Source organism: Bubalus bubalis, chromosome 1 (assembly GCF_019923935.1).
Source record: "Bubalus bubalis isolate 160015118507 breed Murrah chromosome 1, NDDB_SH_1, whole genome shotgun sequence".
Lineage (NCBI taxonomy): Eukaryota > Metazoa > Chordata > Mammalia > Artiodactyla > Bovidae > Bubalus > Bubalus bubalis.
In genome coordinates this window covers 88447454-88467291 of record NC_059157.1, presented here as the reverse complement: position 1 = coordinate 88467291, position 19838 = coordinate 88447454, and the positions used below count along the sequence as shown (strand labels likewise).

The 19838-nt window shown below is 39.9% G+C and overlaps 1 protein-coding gene across 16 annotated transcripts in view; it reads right to left on the bottom strand.

Moving 5' to 3' along the window:
- Window positions 1–19838, bottom strand: part of ST3GAL6 (ST3 beta-galactoside alpha-2,3-sialyltransferase 6) — an 87629-nt gene that overhangs the window by 24343 nt on the left and 43448 nt on the right. For 13 of the 16 annotated variants that reach the window (XM_006047798.4, XM_025282516.3, XM_025282514.3 and 10 more), the window contains 3 exons: window positions 15482–15559; window positions 10904–11007; window positions 9864–9927 (listed from right to left, as the gene is read on the bottom strand). In XM_006047798.4, coding sequence (XP_006047860.1) covers window positions 9864–9927; window positions 10904–11007; window positions 15482–15559 — 246 coding nt within the window. Of the gene's footprint in view, window positions 1–9863; window positions 9928–10903; window positions 11008–15248; window positions 15319–15481; window positions 15560–19838 lie in introns of all 16 variants that reach the window. The other 3 variants (XM_025282520.3, XM_025282522.3, XM_025282518.3) reach the window with 3 other exon arrangements.

Genomic DNA, 19838 nt, shown 5'->3' with positions numbered 1-19838 from the left:
AACACATACCTCAAGGATACACATACCTCAAGGATCGAACCAAGAAGAAGATATAACAATTACAAATATTTATGCACCCAACATAGGAGCACCTCAATACACGTGGCAAATGCTAAGCTAATAAGCATAAAAGGAGACATCAACAGTTAACACAATAATAGTGAGGGACTTTAGCACCACCCTTACACCAACAGACAGATCATACATACAAAATAAATAAGGAAATACAAGCTTTAAGTGACTCAACAGACTGCTACTAAGTCACTTCAGTCGTGTCCGACTCTGTGCAACCCCATAGATGGCAGCCCACCAGGATCCCTGCCCCTGGGATTCTCCAGGCAATAAAACTGGAATGGGTTGCCATTTCCTTCTCCAATGCAGAAAAGTAAAAAGTGAAAGTGAAGTTGCTCAGTCGTGTCCAACCCTCAGTGACCCCATGGACTGCAGCCTTCCAGGCTCCTCCATCCATGGGATTTTCCAGTCAAGAGTACTGGAGTGGGGTGCCATTGCCTCAACAGACTAGATAGATTTAATTGATAATTTTGGACTTTCCACCTGAAAGCGGTGAATACACTTCTTCTCTAGTGCCATGGAACATTCTCCAGGATAGACTACATCTTGGGTCACAAATCAAGTCTCAGAAGATTTAATAAGACTGAAATAGTATCAAGCATCTTTTCTGACCACAATGCTATGAGATTATAAATTAATCAAAGGAACAAAACTATAAAAAACACAAAAACATGGAGGCTAAATAATGCACTGCTAAATAACCAAGTGATAACTACAGAAATTAAAGAGGAAATAAAAATACATAGAAATGAATGACAACAAAAACAATGACCAAAAACCTATGGGACACAGCAAAAACAGTTCTAATTTATAGCAATTCAATCCTCAAGAAACAAGAAAACTCTCACATAAACAATCTAATCTTACACCTAAACTGACTAGAGAAAGAACAAAGAAAACCCAAAGTCAATAAAAAGCAATGAAATCATAAAGATCATAGCAGAAATAAATGAAGTAGAAATGAAGAAAACAACAGCATCAATAAAAGTAAGAGTTGGTTCTTATGGAAAAAAAAATTGATAAACCTTAGCCGGACTCAAGAAAAAAAGGGAGAGGACTCAATAAAATTAGAAATGAAAAAGGTGAAATCACAACTGACACTGTAGAAATACAAAGGATCACAAGAGACTACCTCAAGCAACCATATGCCTATAAAATGGACAAACTGGAAGAAATGGACAGATTCTTAGAAAGGGACAACCTTCCAAGGCTGAACCAGGAAGAATTAGAAAATATAAACAGACCAATCGCAAGTAATGCAATTGAAACAAATGAAAAATCTTCCAACAAACAAAAGTCCAGAACCAGATGGCTTCACAGGTGAATTCTATCAAATATTTCAAGAAGAGCTAAAACCTATCCTTCTAAAACTTTCCCCAAAAATTGCAGAGGGAAGAACATTCCCAAATTTCTTCTATGAGACCACCACCCTGATACCTAAACCAGACAGAACTATCACAAAAAAGAAAATTATAGACCAATATCACTGACGAACAAAGATGCAAAAATCCTCAACAAAATACCAGCAAACATTTAAATGATCATACACTATGATCAAGTGGGATTTATCACAGTAATGCAAGGATTCTTCAAAATACACAAAATCAAATACACAAAATCATAATACACCATATTAACAAATTAAAGAATAAAAATTATATGATCATCTCAATAGATACAGAAAAAGCTTTTGACAAAATTCAACACCCATTTCTGATTTTAAAAACAATCTTCAGAAAATGGGCATATAGGGAACCTATATAATAAAGACAACATAATAAAGGCAACATATGACAAGCCCAGGGCTTCCCAGGTGGTGCTAGTGGTAAAGAATCTGCCTGCAATGCAGGAGACCAGGAGACCTGGGTTCAATCCCTATGTGGGGAAGATACCCTGGAGGAGGGCATGGCAATCCACTCCAGTATTCTTGCCTGGAGAATCCCCATGTGGCCCACGAGGAGCCTGGTGGGCCACAGTCCACAGGGTCACAAAGAGTTGGACATGACTGAAGCAACTTAGCACACACACTCTGTTTGCTGTGACAAACCCACAGCAAGCATCATTCTTAATGGTGAAAAACTGAGAGCATTTCCTCTAAGATCAGGGACAGGACAAGGATGTTCACCCTCTCCACTCCTACTCAACATAGTTTTGGAAGTCCTCACCGTGGCAATCAGAGGAGAAAAAGAAATACAAATTGGAAAAGAGAAAGTAAAACTCTCACTGTTTGCAGTGACACATTACCATACATAGAAAATCCTAAAGATTCCATCAGAAACCCTACTAGATTTAATCAATGAATTTAGTAAAGTTACAGGCCACAAAATTAATGCACAGAAATCTCTTGCATTCTTATATGCTAACAATGAAAGATCAGAAACAGAAATTAAGAAAAGAATCCATTTACCATCACAACAAAAAGAATAAAATATCAAGGAATAAATATACCTAAGAAAGCAAAAGACCCATATTCAGAAAACTATAAAACAGTGATGAAAGAAATCAAAGAGGATACAGATGGGAAAATATATCATATTCATGGATTGGAAGAATCAATATAGTGAAAATGAATACACCACCCAAAACAATCCACAGATTCAATGCAATCCATAACAAATTACCATAGCATTCATCATGGTATTAGAACAAAAAAATTTACAATTTGTATGGAAACACAAAAGACCCCAAATAACCAAAGTAATCTTGAGAAAGAAAAACAGAGCTGGAGGAATCAGGCTCCCTGACTTCAGACTATACGAAAAAGCTATAGTAATCAAAAGAGTATGGTACTCACACACACACACACACAACAGAAATACAGACCTATGAAATAGGTACAGAATAAAAAGCCCAGAGATAAACCCACACCTATGGCCACTTAATCTATGACAAAGAAGGAAAGAATATACAATGCAGAAAAGACTGTCTCTTCAATAAGTGATGCTGAGAAAACTAGACAGCTACATGTAAGACTGAAATTAGAATACTAACACCTTATACAAAAATAAACTCGAAATTTATTAAATATCTATATGTAAGGCTGGAAACTATAAAACTCTTAGAGAAAAACATAGGCAGAACACCCTGACATAAATTGCAGCAAGATCCTCTTTGACGCACTTCCTAGAGTCAACTAAGTCACTTCAGTCGTGTCTGACTCTGTGCGACCCCATAGACAGCAGCCCACCGGGCTCCCCTGTCCCTGGGATTCTCCAGGCAAGAACACTGGAGTGGGTTGCCATTTCCTTCTCCAATGCACGAAAGTAAAAAGTGAAAGTGAAGTCGCTCAGTCGTGTCCGACTCTTAGCGACCCCATGGACTGCAGCCTACCAGGCTCCTCCATCCATGGGATTTTCCAGGCAAGAGTACTGGAGTGGGGTGCCATTGCCTTCTCCAACTTCCTAGAGTAATGGAAATAAGAACAAAAAGTAAAAAATGGGACCTGATTAAACTTAAAAGCTTTTGCAGCATTAACAAGATGAACAGATAACCCTCAGAACGGGAGTGTGTGCAAGCGTAGTTGCTCAGTCATGTCTGACTCTTTGAAGCCTCATGGACTGTAACCCACTAGGCTCCTCTGTCCATGGGATTTCTCAGGCAAGAATACTGGAGGGGTTGCCATTTCCTTCTCCAGGGGAATCTTCTCGACCCAGGGATCAAACCCACTTCTCTTGCATCTCCTGCATTAGAAGGCATGGATTCTTTATCACCAGTGCCACCTGGGAAGCCCATGAGAATGGGAGAAATATTTGCAAATGAAGCAACAAAGGATTAATCTCCAAAATATACAAACAGCTTACGGAGCTCGATATCAAAAACCAAGCAATCCAATAAAAAAGGGGTGGAAGATCTAAATAGCTATCTCTCCAAATACGACATACAGATAGCCAAGAGGCGAATGAAAAGATACTCAACATCACTAATTATCAGAGAAATGCAAATCAAAAATACACTATGGTATCACCTCACACTGGCCAGAAAGGCCATCATCAAAAAAATTTACAAACAATAAATGCTGGAGAGGGTGTCAAGAAAAGGGAAACCTTTTACACTGTTGGTGGGAATGCAAATTGGTACAGCCACTGTGGAGAACAGTATTGAGGCTCTCTGAAAAACTAAACATAGAACCCAGCAATCCCACTACTGGGCATATACCCTAAGATAACCCCAACTCAAAATGACACATGTACCCCCAGTGTTCATTACAGCACTATTTACATGGAAGCAGCCTAGATGTCCGTCAACAGATGATGAATAAAGAAGATACAGTACACACACACACACACACACACACACACACAATGGAATATTACTCAGCCATAAAAAGGAATGAAGTTGAGTCAGTGGAAGTGATGTGGATGAACCTTGAGTCTGTCATACAGAGTGAATTAAGTCAGAAAGAGAAAACCAAACATCGTATATTAACACATATACATGGATTCTAGAAAAATGGTACTGATGAACACACTTGCAGGGCAGGAACAGACGTGCAGACGTAAAGAATGAATTTGTGGACGCAGCAAGGGGGTGGGGGTGGGACAGATTGACAGATAGTGTTGACATATATACAGTACTATGTATAAACTGAGAGCTAGTGGGAAGCTGCTGCATAACACAGGGAGCTCAGCTCGGTGCCCTGTGATGACCTAGACAGGCAGAATAGGGGAGAGGGTGGGAGGGAGACTCAAGAGGAAGGGGATATATGTATACATATAGCTGATTCACAATACTGTGTAGCAGAAACACAACATTGTAAAGCAATTATATTTCAATTAAAAAAAAAACACATACCAAAGAGATAAACAAATAAAATAAGAATGGGGGATGCAAATGGCCTATTGTGTGTTCTCATCTTTTCACAGGAAAAAACTGAGAAAAAACTGAGTCACAAAATCATGGAGAAAGGCAATTTTCTAGAATGAATATTTTTTCTAAAATGAATACTTCTCATATAACAAAAATATAACAGATGTAATTACAAGAGGAGAGGCCAATTATCACAATTTTTGCTAAGTGACCAAAAACTCTGAAACAGAACAGGTTGGTGGGGAGCAGTGTTGGTGGTGGGGGCAAAGAGGTTAGGGAAGCATGGAGGTAGAACAAAGAACAAGCATGGAATTGTTACAACTCCAAGGCTCTTCCACACAGAGTTATGGCCAAACACACACTCCTGTTCCCTCCCCTCTAATTCTGGCCCAAGTTCTTCATGGTACTAACTTCAGAAAAAGGCTGATCTGCCTCACTGAGTTACTTTACTCACGTTACCTACAAAGATGGCATAAAAAAGACCTCTGGAAGAAACTCCACCTCCGAATGATCTGCAACACCAACATTTTTCAACAGCTTTCATCTCCAAGAGACAAACCACAATTGGCTGCTTCCAGTGAGCTAGGTTGGTACAGTGTTACATAACTGACTTTAGAATCTTGAATATTTCCAGGCACAGAAACAGAAGATGGTAGACAACACTGACAAAGACTGTTACTGGCCACTCAATAATTATGTTTCATTAGGCGGGCACACAGCCACCTAGAATAGATGCTACACTTTCCAGTCCACCTCCCAGCGACGTGTGGCCCTGTGATTATACCTCTAGCCAGTGGGATATAATTGGTGGCTGCTAGCAAGTTTTTTTTTAACAATGAGTCCCCCTTGGGAGACAGGGAGATGATGGGGAGCCTAGATTCGTAGCATTGCCTTTTTCCATGGTATACATTCCCACCATGGCTAACTTCAATCTTCCACCTTGATGGCACTGAACACAGAGTTGGGAAGAGCAGCAGCTCTCACAAGTTGGTACCAACTGGCTCCAGCACATCACTGGATGTAATAATGGGCTGTATGTAATTTTTGGGGAATGGCCTTAAAGAAGGAGGCAAGTCTCAATGGCTAGGGGCATGCCCTTCCTCCTTTGTCCCCTCTACTGCTAGAATGTGACATATGACTGGTCAAAGTCCAACCATCAGAATGGACCATAGGGAGGAATATCAGTCACAATAGAGAAGCCTTGGTCACTGAGCTGGTCTGAGAATGCTTATATGCAGACTTCATTTACATGACAATTGTCAGAAAGAGGAAAATTTGTATCTTATAAATGGAACTGATATTTGGAGTTTTCTCATTCACAGTGTAATCTCTCCCAGGACGTCCCTAGGACAGTGCTTGCGCTGCAGAGGATGAACGTTCAATCCCTCCCTGGGGAACTAAAATCCTGCAAGCCAGGTAGAGCAGCCAAAAAAGCAAAACAGAAATCTACCCCAATTAAGAGATCATGCTTGCTACATGGGGTAAGTAAAGAATTCAGATCTGAAACAATGAAAAAATATCTGAAGCTTTCTGGGAGGACAGAGGGTGAATAGAAAAGCCAAAGAGGGAAGGGACTTGAAAAGGAGGTTCTTGCCTCTCTCCACCTGAGCCCCTCTCCTCTCTGACCCACAGAATCCTACAAAGAGTGCACCCACAGACCCCTCCTAATGCACGTGGGCCACAGCTCCCAGATCCACAGAGCAGGCTCCAGGAGGACTCCTCAACTAAGAGGGGGTCCAGGTCCTCAGCCTGAGAAGCCCAACTGTTCTCAGACCTCTTTCTTCTAGAGCATTTTCCCAGGCAAAGAGGAGAAATGAGAACCATATAAAGGTCACTCGGGGGACAGACTAAGGGGACTCTGAGGCAGCAGTTGGCAGTTTAGTGTATTCTGCTTTGCTGGAGTTTACTTAAAATATAAACTTGGGCATGGGCTGAGGCCTGCTATGATCTTTGGGTTGTACTGTAGGTTTCAGGCAAATGTAGAAGGACGTACTTAGAATGTAAGTAAGTGTTAGTCGCTCAGTCGTGCCCGACTCTTTGCAACCCCATGGACTGCAGCCCACCAGGCTCCTCTGTCCATGAGATTTTCCAGGCAAGGATACTGGAGTGGGTTGCCATTTCCTTCTCCAGGGGATCTTCCCAACCCAGGGATTGAACCCGGGTCTCCTGCACTGCAGGCAGATTCTCTACCAACTGAGCTACAAGGGAAGCCCATACTTAGAATGTAGGTCAAATTTATTATTACATGTGAGCTCCTCCTAAAAGTCAATATGTAAATGAAGATAATTTTGTCACAAGTGTATTCTTATTTACTTTCAAAACACTTTTTCTGACATCTCTAGGGACCAACTTTGGACGTGTCAAACAAGCAATTGAGCAGTGCTGAGTGTCCAGTGCATCACTGTCCTCGCTCTGGGAGGCCCCAACAGGGATATTCGCCATTCACTCCACACCTGAATGGTTTCTGTCTGTACACTGATGTGACTTCCATCACAAGTTCAGATCCAAGAACCCTTGTACCATCAGCATGACTTGCAGTCCTTTACCACCACCCACACCCGCCTCCCTCCCAGTGCTGGTGACACTAAGAACCTGATGTGGATTGATGGCGGGTGTGGGGGGCACTCCCTGTGAGAAAGGAGGAAGTGTGGGGAAGAGCCAGACCAAGTCAGTAAGAAAAGAGGAAGTAGCCTGGCTGAGGTACATACAGATGATGAACACTTGTGTAGAGAGTGGCTCTGAAAGCAACTAAATAAAGCATAGATAGTTTTAAGCTATGACAAACCTAGACAATGTATTAAAGAGCAGAGGCATCACTTTGCCAACAAAGGTCCGTCTAGTCAAAGCTATGGTTTTTCCAGTGGTCATGTATAGATGTGAGAGTTGGACTATAAAGAAGGCTGAGCACCAAAGAATTGGTGCTTTCAAACTGTGGTGTTGGAGAAGACTTTTGAGAGTCCCTTGGAAAGTAAGAAGATCAAACCAGTCAATCCTAAAGGAAATCAGCCCTGAATATTCATTGGAAGGACTGATGCTGAAGTTGAAGCACCAATACTTTGGCCACCTGATGAGAAGAGCCAACTCATTGGAAAAGACCCTGATGCTGGAAAAGATTGAAGACAAAAGGACAAGAGGGTGTCAGAGGATGAGATGGTTAGATACCATCCCCAACTCAATAAACATGAGTTCGAGCAAACTTCAGGAGCTAGTGAAGGACTGGGAAGCCTGGCATGCTGCAGTCCATGGGGTCACAAAGAGTCGGACATGACTGAGCAACTAAACAACAGTTCTGAGATAGAAACCAGGCCAGAACAAAACCTCCAGTCATGTTCCATCTATAATCCTGACAGTATCTCACATTTACAGGGACAAAGAACTTTTCAAAGATTTGCAGAGACTTGCTACAATTATTTAAGACATAACCACTATCACTCTTAAACATCCAGCCCTGGATAGACCATGACTGGAGGTTTTGTTCTGGCCTGGTTTCTATCTCAGAACTATATGGCTGCTGTGGATATGCAATAAAAATTGAAAGTGATTAGGTTGATGGAATGGTTTTAAATTATAAAAAGTATAATCTGAAATGAATCAACATTATTACATAAATTACACCTCAATAAAGCAGAGACATTACTTTGCCAACAAAGGTCCATCTGATCAAGGTTATGGTTTTTCCTGTGGTCATGTATGGATGTGAGAGTTGGACTGTGAAGAAGGCTGAGCACTAAAGAACTGATGCTTTTGAACTGTGGTGTTGGAGAAGATTCTTGAGAGTCCCTTGGACTGCAAGGAGATCCAACCAGTCCATTCTGAAGGAGATCAGCCCTGGGATTTCTCTGGAGAGAATGATGCTGAAGCTGAAACTCCACTACTTTGGCCACCTCATGCAAAGAGTTGACTCACTGGAAAAGACTCTGATGCTGGGAGGGATTGGGGGCAGGAGGAGAAGGGGACAACAGATGATGAGATGGCTGGATGGCATCACCGACTCGATGGACGTGAGTCTGAGTGAACTCCGGGAGTTGGTGATGGACAGGGAGGCCTGGCGTGCTGCGATTCATGGGATCACAAAGAGTCGGACATGACTGAGTGACTGAACTGAACTGAACCGAATCTGGGTCCCTGACAGAGAAAAATGAGATAAATTCAGACAAAATCTGGCACTGCTCCTCCAGTGCTGTCTTGCGAACTATCTCCAATTTCACACTTTTGTCCACTACCATCATTTCTGTATGTATCAAAAAGTGCCTCTATTCTCCTGGATAAGAAGGGAATTCTGCCCATTTTCCTTTTCAATAGAGGTCTCACATCTGCAGGTCACCCTTTTCATCCCACTGGACAACCAGCTAAATTCCAAAATTCAGTTTAAAACTGAGGAAAATAAGCCCATCTCTGTAAAATAAGTTGACTTGCTAAGAAGTCTGTCTTAGGCAACTCAGTTCCTAAGGCGTAACTGAACCCCCAAATTTTCCAAAAACTAAACTGCCTTTTGTTGCCAGAAAATGTGTGTCTAAGCACATCGTTCACTTCCCTCAAATATAATTCTGAATAAAAGGAAGAGAGCCGTTTCTGAAATCCAATATTCAAGCGAAACAGAAAAGATTCTCATGATTGAGCAATTTAGAGCATGTATGGGAATGTATGGGGACCATGGAGGGAGGCTGTGAGCTGATCAACAGGGAGTGTGAATTAATTCTTCAGTAACAACAACTTAGAAAAGATGACTGTGGGTTAAAAATGTCCTGACTTGGCACTAGCATGGTGTGTAATCAAGACTGTCTGCAATTTTGAGCCAACAATTATGCAATGTCTAAATTATATTTGTAGTTTGTTACTTCAAGTGCCACAGAAATAACTCCTAGGTATTTTAGTTATGCACAAAAGCTATGGAATCTTCCTGAGTGAATATATGTTACACTGAAGTACATATTTTGTACTAAAATTTAGCTAAAAGTAAAACAGAAGCAAGAAAACAAACTCACTTGTCAAACTCATCAAAGATATCACAATTCGGCAGTTTCCAAAGAGCAAGTCGAAAGTGTGTGGCTAGAAAACAAGTGGACTATTAGGAATAAAAGCCATCATGACTTCTTAGGCACATGGTAAACCACTTTATCCTCTGCCCTCCCCCAAATCCACTTCAAACTGGTATGATTATCTATGATTTATTCCCTGGTGAAAATTCATGATATAACTGCAACTAGTCAGCACTACTTAACAAGGGCACCTAAAATATAAACACTCTAAGGACACTGTGCAAAAATCTCAGAAAAATAATATGCTTAATCTGAAAATAATCATAACCAAAAATTACCATATCAGATGATTCCGAAAATGATATTGATATAGAACTCAATATTCTGCAAGTTTAAACTTATCAAACTCTCTACAACGTATTCTAAATACACACACAGGATCAGCTGAATAAGCAAAATCTAACTCAGGAAACTATAGACTTGTCACCTAAAAGGCTTTCAGGATTTCTCAAAAATCTAGAATGTAAAGCAAAGCAGTGGTCAGTAAGCAGAGGGAAAATTGTTTCATCATTAGTGGATGGAGCAATTCTCTCTAAATTTAGCAAAAACAAAATATCCTTTGATTAAATTAAAAGACTGACCAAGGACCTAGAGCTTGCTGATGACATAAAACACCTAGGTAAAGAGGCAAAGTGGGAGACAGAAGGAAGTTAATCCACAGAATTGTCTTCTTAATTCTCAACTGGAATAAATTAGTAAGGCATCGAACTCACGAATTACGGTGGTAAAACAAAAGTGGGAAAAACAGTTTCTCAACAACAACAACAAAAATCTACCTTTCTTCATTCTTTTATTCTACACTGACTCAAAAGGAATGGGGATTTACATATTAAAATATAATTCCTTTCACCCAATCTCAAAAATCACATCCTTAGGAATCACTATGAAACAAAAAGATTAAAAGACCTTAAAATTATATAAAAACATATGGTTCACATCAAACACCAGTCATAGTATTAGGGCAGGGTAAGAGTAATATTACTGACCTGATGCTTTCATCCCATAGGGCAAATCAAACTTATCGCTACCGTAGAAGGAAGCAGTATTTTTAAAATTAGCTGCACACAGAAAAGGGTGAAACTGATGATACCTGGAAGATAAGGATGAAGAATGACTTTCCCAAATGTGTATAATATTTGCAGGTTTTTAAAATCACAACTGTAAAAAACTGTAGTATGTCATTCCTATCGTTATATTGACTATAAAATGAGCATATAATTATTTTTAAGATTCTTTCAAAATCATCTTAAACACTATTTAAATGTTACATAGAATAGGACAGGCAATGGAACTACACACCCAGAATGGAAATGCTTTCCAGGTAGTAAAACCAAAATTATGTAACAGCTTGGGGGAGGGGACACAGAATTTAAATACAAGTGAACCCCAAAGACAGCCATCTACAGGAAGAAACAAAAGAACAAATGAGGGAAAATAAAAGTATAAATGCTGACCCACTCCCCAAAGAAAAAATACCATATATATAAAGCTGTTGTCAGCAGTGAAAATTAAAATACACTAAAAGCTAAAGGTAACTAGAACTGAACTCTCTCCTGATGTCATTCAATTAAAATATACTCAAGAATGACGGGAGTCTGATTGCTTCCCTGCCCCGCTGCTATACTTGGGTACTCTCTCAGACAAGAACGTTTCATGAGGCATCTCTGTTTTTTTAATGGTCCCTTCTTTCCACCTTTACCAGTTTTATTCTTCCTAAATAAATAAACTGCAGGCGGAGATCCGAGTGCCCCTGGGTTTTCAGAGGCCACATGACAAATGGAAATAAGAAGCACTAGAATAGGAATGAGGGCTTCCCCAATGGTTCAGTGGAAAAGAGTCCACCTTCAAGTGCAGGAGGCATGGGTTCAATCCCTGGGTTGGGAAGATGCTCCGGAGGAGGGCATGGCAACCCACTCCAGTATTCTTGCCTGGAGAATCTCATGGACAGAGAAGCCTGGTGGGCTACAGTCCACAGAGGTCACAAGAGTCCAACACAATTGAAGCGACTGAGCATGCGCGCATGCACAAATAAGGATGAATTAGCTTCAGCTTTATCCTGGTTTTGCTTCTCAGGAACTACTAACCTGGGCAAGTCAGAGGAGTTCAAGATCTCCAGAGCTGAACTGACAACTGACACCATATTCACACTAAGCAAAGAGCTGAGAGACCACACCCCTCTTCCTACTTGAGAAGAGTGTATATGTCAGATTCAGTTGTGACAAGTGTTAGCAGCCTGGGGAGAGGGATCCCAGCCAGTTTCAAAAGGTCATTATCTGTATCAGGGTTGATCTCTAAGCTTGGGATCTGCTCTGGGAAGATAAGTGTCAGGTCTCCTGACTTTAAATTTCTAAATGAAATAATTGTTCAACACTGTTGGCAAAGAATGTGGCCTGCCATTTCAGTAAACAAAGGATGATGAAGCCTTAAAGCCTTCAGCTACTCCATCTGAACCCCAACTGCACTCTGTCGGGAATTCAGGAAGAAAAACAAAAACAGGAACTGGCCCCAGATAGCTATGGTGCATATCCAAGGAGTAACTTCAAAAATCCAGTCTCTTGCATCTTCCCACACATAGAAAAGGGCTGAATTCATTATCTTGAGATGTCTGTCTGGTTTAATTAGCACTAATCTTTTGATGTTTGACTCCCTGATGTTGGTTTGTTGTTTTTGCAAAAACTCCTATAAATCCTGGCTTCTCCTATACATCTTTGGAACAGTCCCTCAGAGCTATCTGAGAGGCTGTATCCCCAGCTTAAGTCCTCAGTAACACCCCAAGTAAAACATAATGCTCAACTTATAGGTTGTGTGTTTTTTCTTTTTTTTTTTTTTTTCCAGTTGATAGTACCATGTCTCACACATAGTTGGGGCTCAATAAGTATCAGCCTTATCTATAATAATTATACATGACATTGTATTATATTACAGTGGGTTATATTACATTACAATAATCATATTACATAGCTGCTCTTGGTACTCCTACGAAAGCCCGGAAAGAAAAGTAAATTCTACTAGTCAATTTAGACTGTCGACAAAAAAGGTGACCTGCCATTTCAGTAAACAAAGGATGCTGAGGCCAGCAAGCCTTCAGCCACTACAGCTGCCCCAGAGGGAAATTCACAATGGAGAAAAACAGAATACTGGTCTTAGCGCCCTAGACAGTTATGGTGCATAACAAAAAGAATAATTTCAATAAGCCCAGACTCCTGCATCTTCCTATCTATAGAAACGCATGAAAATCAATAACTTGAGATGTCTGTTTTTGTGATTAGCAGTCATCTTTTAACGTTTGACAACATGTCTGTTTGTCTTTTTCAGTAAAAGCTACTCTGTATCCTGGCTCCTCCCTTGCCTCTTTGGAAGAATTCCTCAGAGCTATCTGACAGGCTGCCATCTCAGGCTCCAGTCCTTAGTGTTTGTGCTCTGCTCTATCGCTCAGTCGTGTCCAACTCTTTGTGACCCCATAGACTGTAGCCCACCAGGCTCCTCCGTCCATGGATTTTTTTTAAGCAAGAATACGGGAGTGGGCTGCCACTTCCTCCTCCAGGGGATCTTTCCGACCCAGGGATCGAACCCACATCTCCTGTGTCTGCTGCACTGCAGGTGGATTCTTTACCTGCTGAGCTATAGTAAGGTAATAAGGTTCCCAAGTAAAACATTCTCAACTTTTAGGTTGTGCTTTTTTTTTTTTTAATTCAGTTGACAAGATAAAGAAACAGAAGCTATAAAAAAGTGAAGTAACTATTATCTGGAGTTACTAACCCATTTGTTTCAGCTAACAAAGCTGAAACCACGCCTACCCTCAACACTAAGGAAAGGTGTCCAGTCCTAGCACATTAACCACAGGTTAACACTGCCAGGTTTCCCAGCAGAGCTTCTCCCAGTGGCTACTGGCAAAGGATAGCCCTGTCTCCAAGGAATACTAGTCAAAGGACAGGTGTGCAGACTTACACATCTGCTGAGCAGTCTTTCATAAATACTTTAACCCCTTTGGGTTTTCTCAGAAACGAAATACCTTTCTTCCCTAAAGCTAGAGATAAAAGAGTACCTTGATTCTAGAGAAGCATTCCAAACCTGCTGTCTGCAACCATTCGTGGCTCATGAAGTCAATTTTGCAAGTCAAGATCAGCTCATTTTTAAAAAGTGAATAGAACAGATTATAGGGTATCTGGAGTAGGAGAGGTAAACATTGTTTATTTTTTATTATAAATAAACTTAGTACAAACACTAAGTTCCAAGGCAAGATATACTTCTTACTATGGGTCATGGTAAACAAAAATTTTTTTAATCACTCTTCTAGTTTTGCAATGGTCCTAATCGGACACACATCCATGGATTGACTACAAGCAGCCATGGCACACCCATAGTTAGACATAAAAATATTTATGTTTCTAAAGCATTCCAGAGTTGGCTGATTTGAAAGGAATTGGTAGCCTCTAAAGATTAAGAACCAGTCACGGAAAGGTACTGAGAAATGGAATATTTCCTGCCATACCAGTAAATAATGTCTTAGTCATCAGTGATTGTAGCCACCACTGATGGTGAACTGGTGAGCCCTGAGGGAACTCAGGATGTGAAAACAGGACATTAGCCCCAGATAGCCAAGGTGCATGTCAAAGCAATGATTTCAGTGGGCCCAGACTCTTGCATCTTTCCATACATAGAAAAGCACTAAATTCCTTGAGAGATCTGGTTTTCCTTTAATTAACAATAATCTTTTAACATTCAGACTACCTGCTCTTTGTTGCAAAACTTCTATATAACCTAGCTTTCCCTCTTTGAAGCAGTTCTCTCAGGGTTACTTGAGATGCTGCCTCCTGGACTTGAAGTCCTAAAAATGCCCACCACATAAAGCATAACTCTCAACTTTTAGGCTGTGAATATTTTTTAAGTTGACAGGACAGTACAATAATATAAGGAAATAAGGAAAAAAGACAATGTGAATTTTAGATCCGTAACAGACAAAAATGCTGAAAAGCTTGTATGTGTTTACACAATTCAATATGCCCAGACCTGACTGTCATTTATTTCTGGAAGCATTTTGACCAGCACTCTATCAAAGCTGTGGTGATAAAAGAATATTTGTGGATGGAAGAGTAAATTCTTTTCAAGTCCTGACAACCATAATCAACAATCATTATTTACATTCTATGAAGTTCATTAAAAGTTTGTGAAAGGAAAATTTCTGCTGTAAACTTTAACCTAGAGGTAAGGCAGAGAAACCACAAAATAAAAAGGGCGGAAAATTAACATGGGAACGAGGGTGGGAAAATAAAACCCTAAAAGGACAGTGCACGCTTATGATCAAAGACAACCAGACCTCTCTAATCTCACCTGTGTAAAAAGAAAACTGGTCTGACTGAGTTCTTCAATGCCTTTTCTTAAAATATATGCAGAGTTCTGACTAAAAGCACAAAAAGACAGGACAGTCAAGCTCTTCCTTAAATGTAGGGTATCCATTTTACATTGTTAAGATTTGCACAGGAAAAAAAGCAAACAAGTGTGGAGAACAATTACAAACACATTTTTGAACATTTTGTGTGCCACCGTTTCTTTTGTATTTTTACCTCAGGAGAGAGGCAAAAGCTGGCTTTGATAAACAAGACCGGATCTTATTTCTCTGCTTCATTTCCATAGGTGTCACCCTAGGAGACAAAAAATAGCGTCAGTCAGAAAGTAGAACTGGGCAGTCAGCCCAAAGGGAAGCAAACGCCCTGGGAACCCAAGCGGTATCACCAGGGAGAGGCTTCTCAGACAGGGGATAGGAATCCTCACTGTAGCCCCTGAGGTAGGACAGAAACTTCTCCTAGTCCTGGACATGTCTGAGGATTCATGGATATAAAGCAAGAGAGAGCAGAAAAAAGGCTGAGGTGACAAGTGACCCAGAAGGGTCAGAGAGCAGCGACTCAAAGGACCCTTCGAGAAGAACTAGGAAAAAAATAAAGAAAGAAGAACTAGGACTCCCACAGTATGGAAGCCATGACCTGGCTCATATTTTAGAAGTTCCTGAACTCCTGAGAAATGCACACGGCTGTCAAGGTCCTCCATGCCACCTGCGTGGATACCTATGGGCAGTAAATGCCAGAGAGACGCTGCCCTGAGCAGGTTTCATAGCCCCTGCCTGTGACCTGGGGACTCCACCGTCCCCCTATTTGGCGTCACAGCGAACTCTCCTCTGTTCCTGGCACAGGTTAGGTGCTTGTGTGTCTCCTGAATGGAACACTTGTCTCCACCATGTGAAAGGGTATTGTGAAACAAGACAGAGCATGACAATGAAGCTAGATGAAGGGGACGGGGCAGCAGGATCCAGACGCAGCCAGGAAAGAGGAAAACAGCTTTACGTGAGAAACTAGGAATGATCATCAGTTGTACGGAGAATTAACCTAAAAAAGAAAACCAATCAGTTTTCTTCTATAATCATCAGATTCAAACAGAAATAGCCTAACCCCTTCAGGGATTGACTCAATTTTAAACTTTTTTAGTACAAAATTCTCAGTTAAAACTCTAGGTTTCTGTACTATAAGGCTAGTTGAAGAGACTCATCTTTGGTAAATACCCCAAATGGCAAAAACTTCTTGATTTACTTGTAAGGAAGATAAATAAATATGGTGGGATATGACACCAAGCCATGAAAGTCAAATTATAGTCAGAGGACTAAATAAAGTATAAAATATTACTTGGCTTCCAAGTCTATTAAAATAGAAAACAAACTATTTCAAGATATAGTGAAGCCAAACTTTGAGTGTTTTTTTTAAAGACAATAATTATTCATTATTGCTTAAGGAAGCAAGTTCACAGCATCTGAGGTAATTTCACAATATTTTCTGTGGAGTAATGTGTTAGTTTAGGAGTGACATGAACATGCCTCGAATTCTAATGACAAAAAAATGTGCTGAATTTGGACCCTTTTCATTGTCTTCTTTATCATTTCCCCTGTGAGCCAGAATATGATTTGTTGGGAATTAGCAATCTAGCCAACTTCGTGCTTTTTCTTCTGTTCTTATCTCCCATTACTAAGTGTGGAACAGAGACAGGAAGGGGCAAAGATACAGGGATAGATGCCTGTAGGAGCCTCACGTGGTGTAGGATCAGACTTCTAAGATCTCTGACTCATTGGTGGTGGTGGTTTAGTCACCAAGTCGAGTCCAACTGTTGCAACCCCATGGACTGTAGTCTGCCAGACTCCTCTGTCCATGGGGATTCTCCGGCAAGAATACTGGAGTGGGTTGCCATTTCCTTCTCCAGGGGATCTTCTCCACCCAGGGATCAAAGCCGGGTTGTCCAAAAACCTCAAAACTTACAGCCAAACCCATGCACCTGGCACTGGGTTTTTCCAGCGACCATAAAGAGCATTACAATGATTTGCCTAAGTTCCTTCCATAAAGAGCACTACAATGATTTTTCAACCAATCAGTAATGAAATCAAATGCAGAAGCACCATTTTTTTTTAATTTAGTAAAACAAAACCTAGAAACATGATCTAGCATCTACTATTCAAACACTGGCAAAAAATACTGAACTTTTGTCTAAGTGAAGGAGTTTTTTGTGGTTTATTTGATGTCATATAATACCACCCATTCAGAATTTAAAGGTCATTAAGACTTGATTCCTTGCCAAAGGACTGGCAATAGGAAGAAAGGATACCTCAAGACTAACAGACAGCTGTTCTCCAGAACTACATTATACATTTACAAGCTAAGTAATTGGGTTTTCCAACCTGCTGTCCACATCACAACTTTTCTGCTCTAGTCATTTGCAGAAGAGTTTTTTTTTTTTTAAACATTTATACTAAACGGTAGGCAATTTCTGATCAGAACTCTGGGAAACTCAAGCAAAGTAATTTCTGAATTCTGAGTTTTAAAGATATATTTTGAGGAGAAAAAGACATAATCTATTTTGAAGCTTTCATTTTAGCATTTTTGAATAACCCATCCTCAGTGTTAAAAAAAACCATTTCGTGTAACTGAGGATACTTTTGGTTCAAAACATGTAATTTTACATGGTTTGTTGAAAATATTGCAAAATAAAGCAATATGTATATTAACTTTTCTATTTATCTTTATTATAGAAAATATTTTAGAATGTTCTTGATAGACTAGCATGGTTATCAATGGTCTCAAACTCTTGGTGGGAATGGTAGTTAAGCAAAGTATAGCTCAAGAATTTGGAAAGTTAGGAAGAGAGAGCCTCTCTCCCCACCCCATCTAAATGTGAAATTTGGTAAATTAGAATACTTTATAAAAAACAAATTCATATTAATTACCATTATAAGAGGTGTTTGTTGTTAACTACATTGAAGATAATCGGGAAAGATTTTTTCCTTAACGTTTCTCCCTAGGGTAGCATCATAACAAAAACTTAATGCTAAGAAACATTTTATATGCTATAAAATGTTTAATACACAGTTTAAACTAGATTATCTGTTTCTTCTCTCACAATAACTAATCTGTTTTTAGTATCAGCAACATTTGGCAAGTTTATTTTTTAGATATAAACTGAGGTTCATCTGTTCAGTTTCAAGTTAAAAAAAAAAAAATCATTCCCAGGAGAAAAAGCAGAAAAAGCATCAATTAACAAGAAAGACAAGTGACTTCATTTGTTTCTAGAAAAAGAAATGATTAACTATCCTGTATTTGGACTTATTCAGGTGTTACGAAATTGAGGGAGGTATAAAAGGTTAAATGACAACAGTGCTCTTTTTTTAACCCAACAGCCCAGCCTTGACTGTGAACTTGAATCCCAGAAGGACAGTGGTCATAGAGTGACTCAGGGAAATGTCTGGTTGGCACTGATAAGCACCAGCAACAGTCATATGGAGAGACACACTTGCATGGTCAATTTAGTCTCTAATTCCAGTAAGTTCTTTGCTTTTAGGAGCACCTCCCTTTTTTTTTAAACACATCACAAGGAAAGTATAGACAGTTGCCCTACATCACATGCTCTGTGACTTATAGAAATCAGCACACTTTCAGATTAGACAGAATCATTTTTTTAATCTTTGGATTTGTTTTGCTTTAATTTGAAAAGTTGCACTGTCATTAATCAGCTCTAGCAAAATTTTGTATATAGTAGTATAGCGTTAATTTATCCTGTGACAATGCTGCTCTGAATTTTCTTCTGTTTTTTAAAAAAACAAAACCTGTTGCTTAGAGGCCATGAACCATTTTACTTTACTTCAACTTGTCAAAATTTCCTTGTTTTAAAAAATGATCATGTGGGTTCACTCATGAAATTCATGTCCGGAAGCTTGTATTTAAGTTGACTAGTTGTGATAGATCAGGAACTGCTGTTACTCCTTTTTCAAAGAAATATAATTGATTTTGAAGCTTTCTCAATTGTTACATGCTCTGTGACTAGTGCAAGGAAATCAAGTTCGGTGCTGTATTTGTTCCAGTCATTTCTATTCAGGTCACATATTGTAGTTAATTTTTATTTGTAATCTGTTTATTCAAACTAAGTAAATACTTTTCAAAATAGAAAAGGGAAAAGGATAAAAAGCTTAATATAGGAGTTTTCTCTGTAATAAAGCTATCTGTGCCTCTCCAAATTTTGTATGTAATATTTCAAGTCAAAGTCACTTCAAATTCTGCCTATATCACTATTCAGCAAATATTTTTAAACAAAGGAAACCATACGTAAGTGTCCACATTTATCAACAATCTTATCCCAGTATTTTAGACTCTTAGATCAGCCCTGGGATTTCTTTGGAAGGAATGATGCTAAAGCTGAAACTCCAGTACTTTGGCCACCTCATGCGAAGAGCTGACTCACTGGAAAAGACTCTGATGCTGGGAGGGATTGGGGGCAAGAGGAGAAGGGGACGACAGAGGATGAGATGGCTGGATGGCATCACTGACTCGATGGACGTGAGTCTGAGTGAACTCCGGGAGTTGGTGATGGACAGGGAGGCCTGGTGTGCTGTGA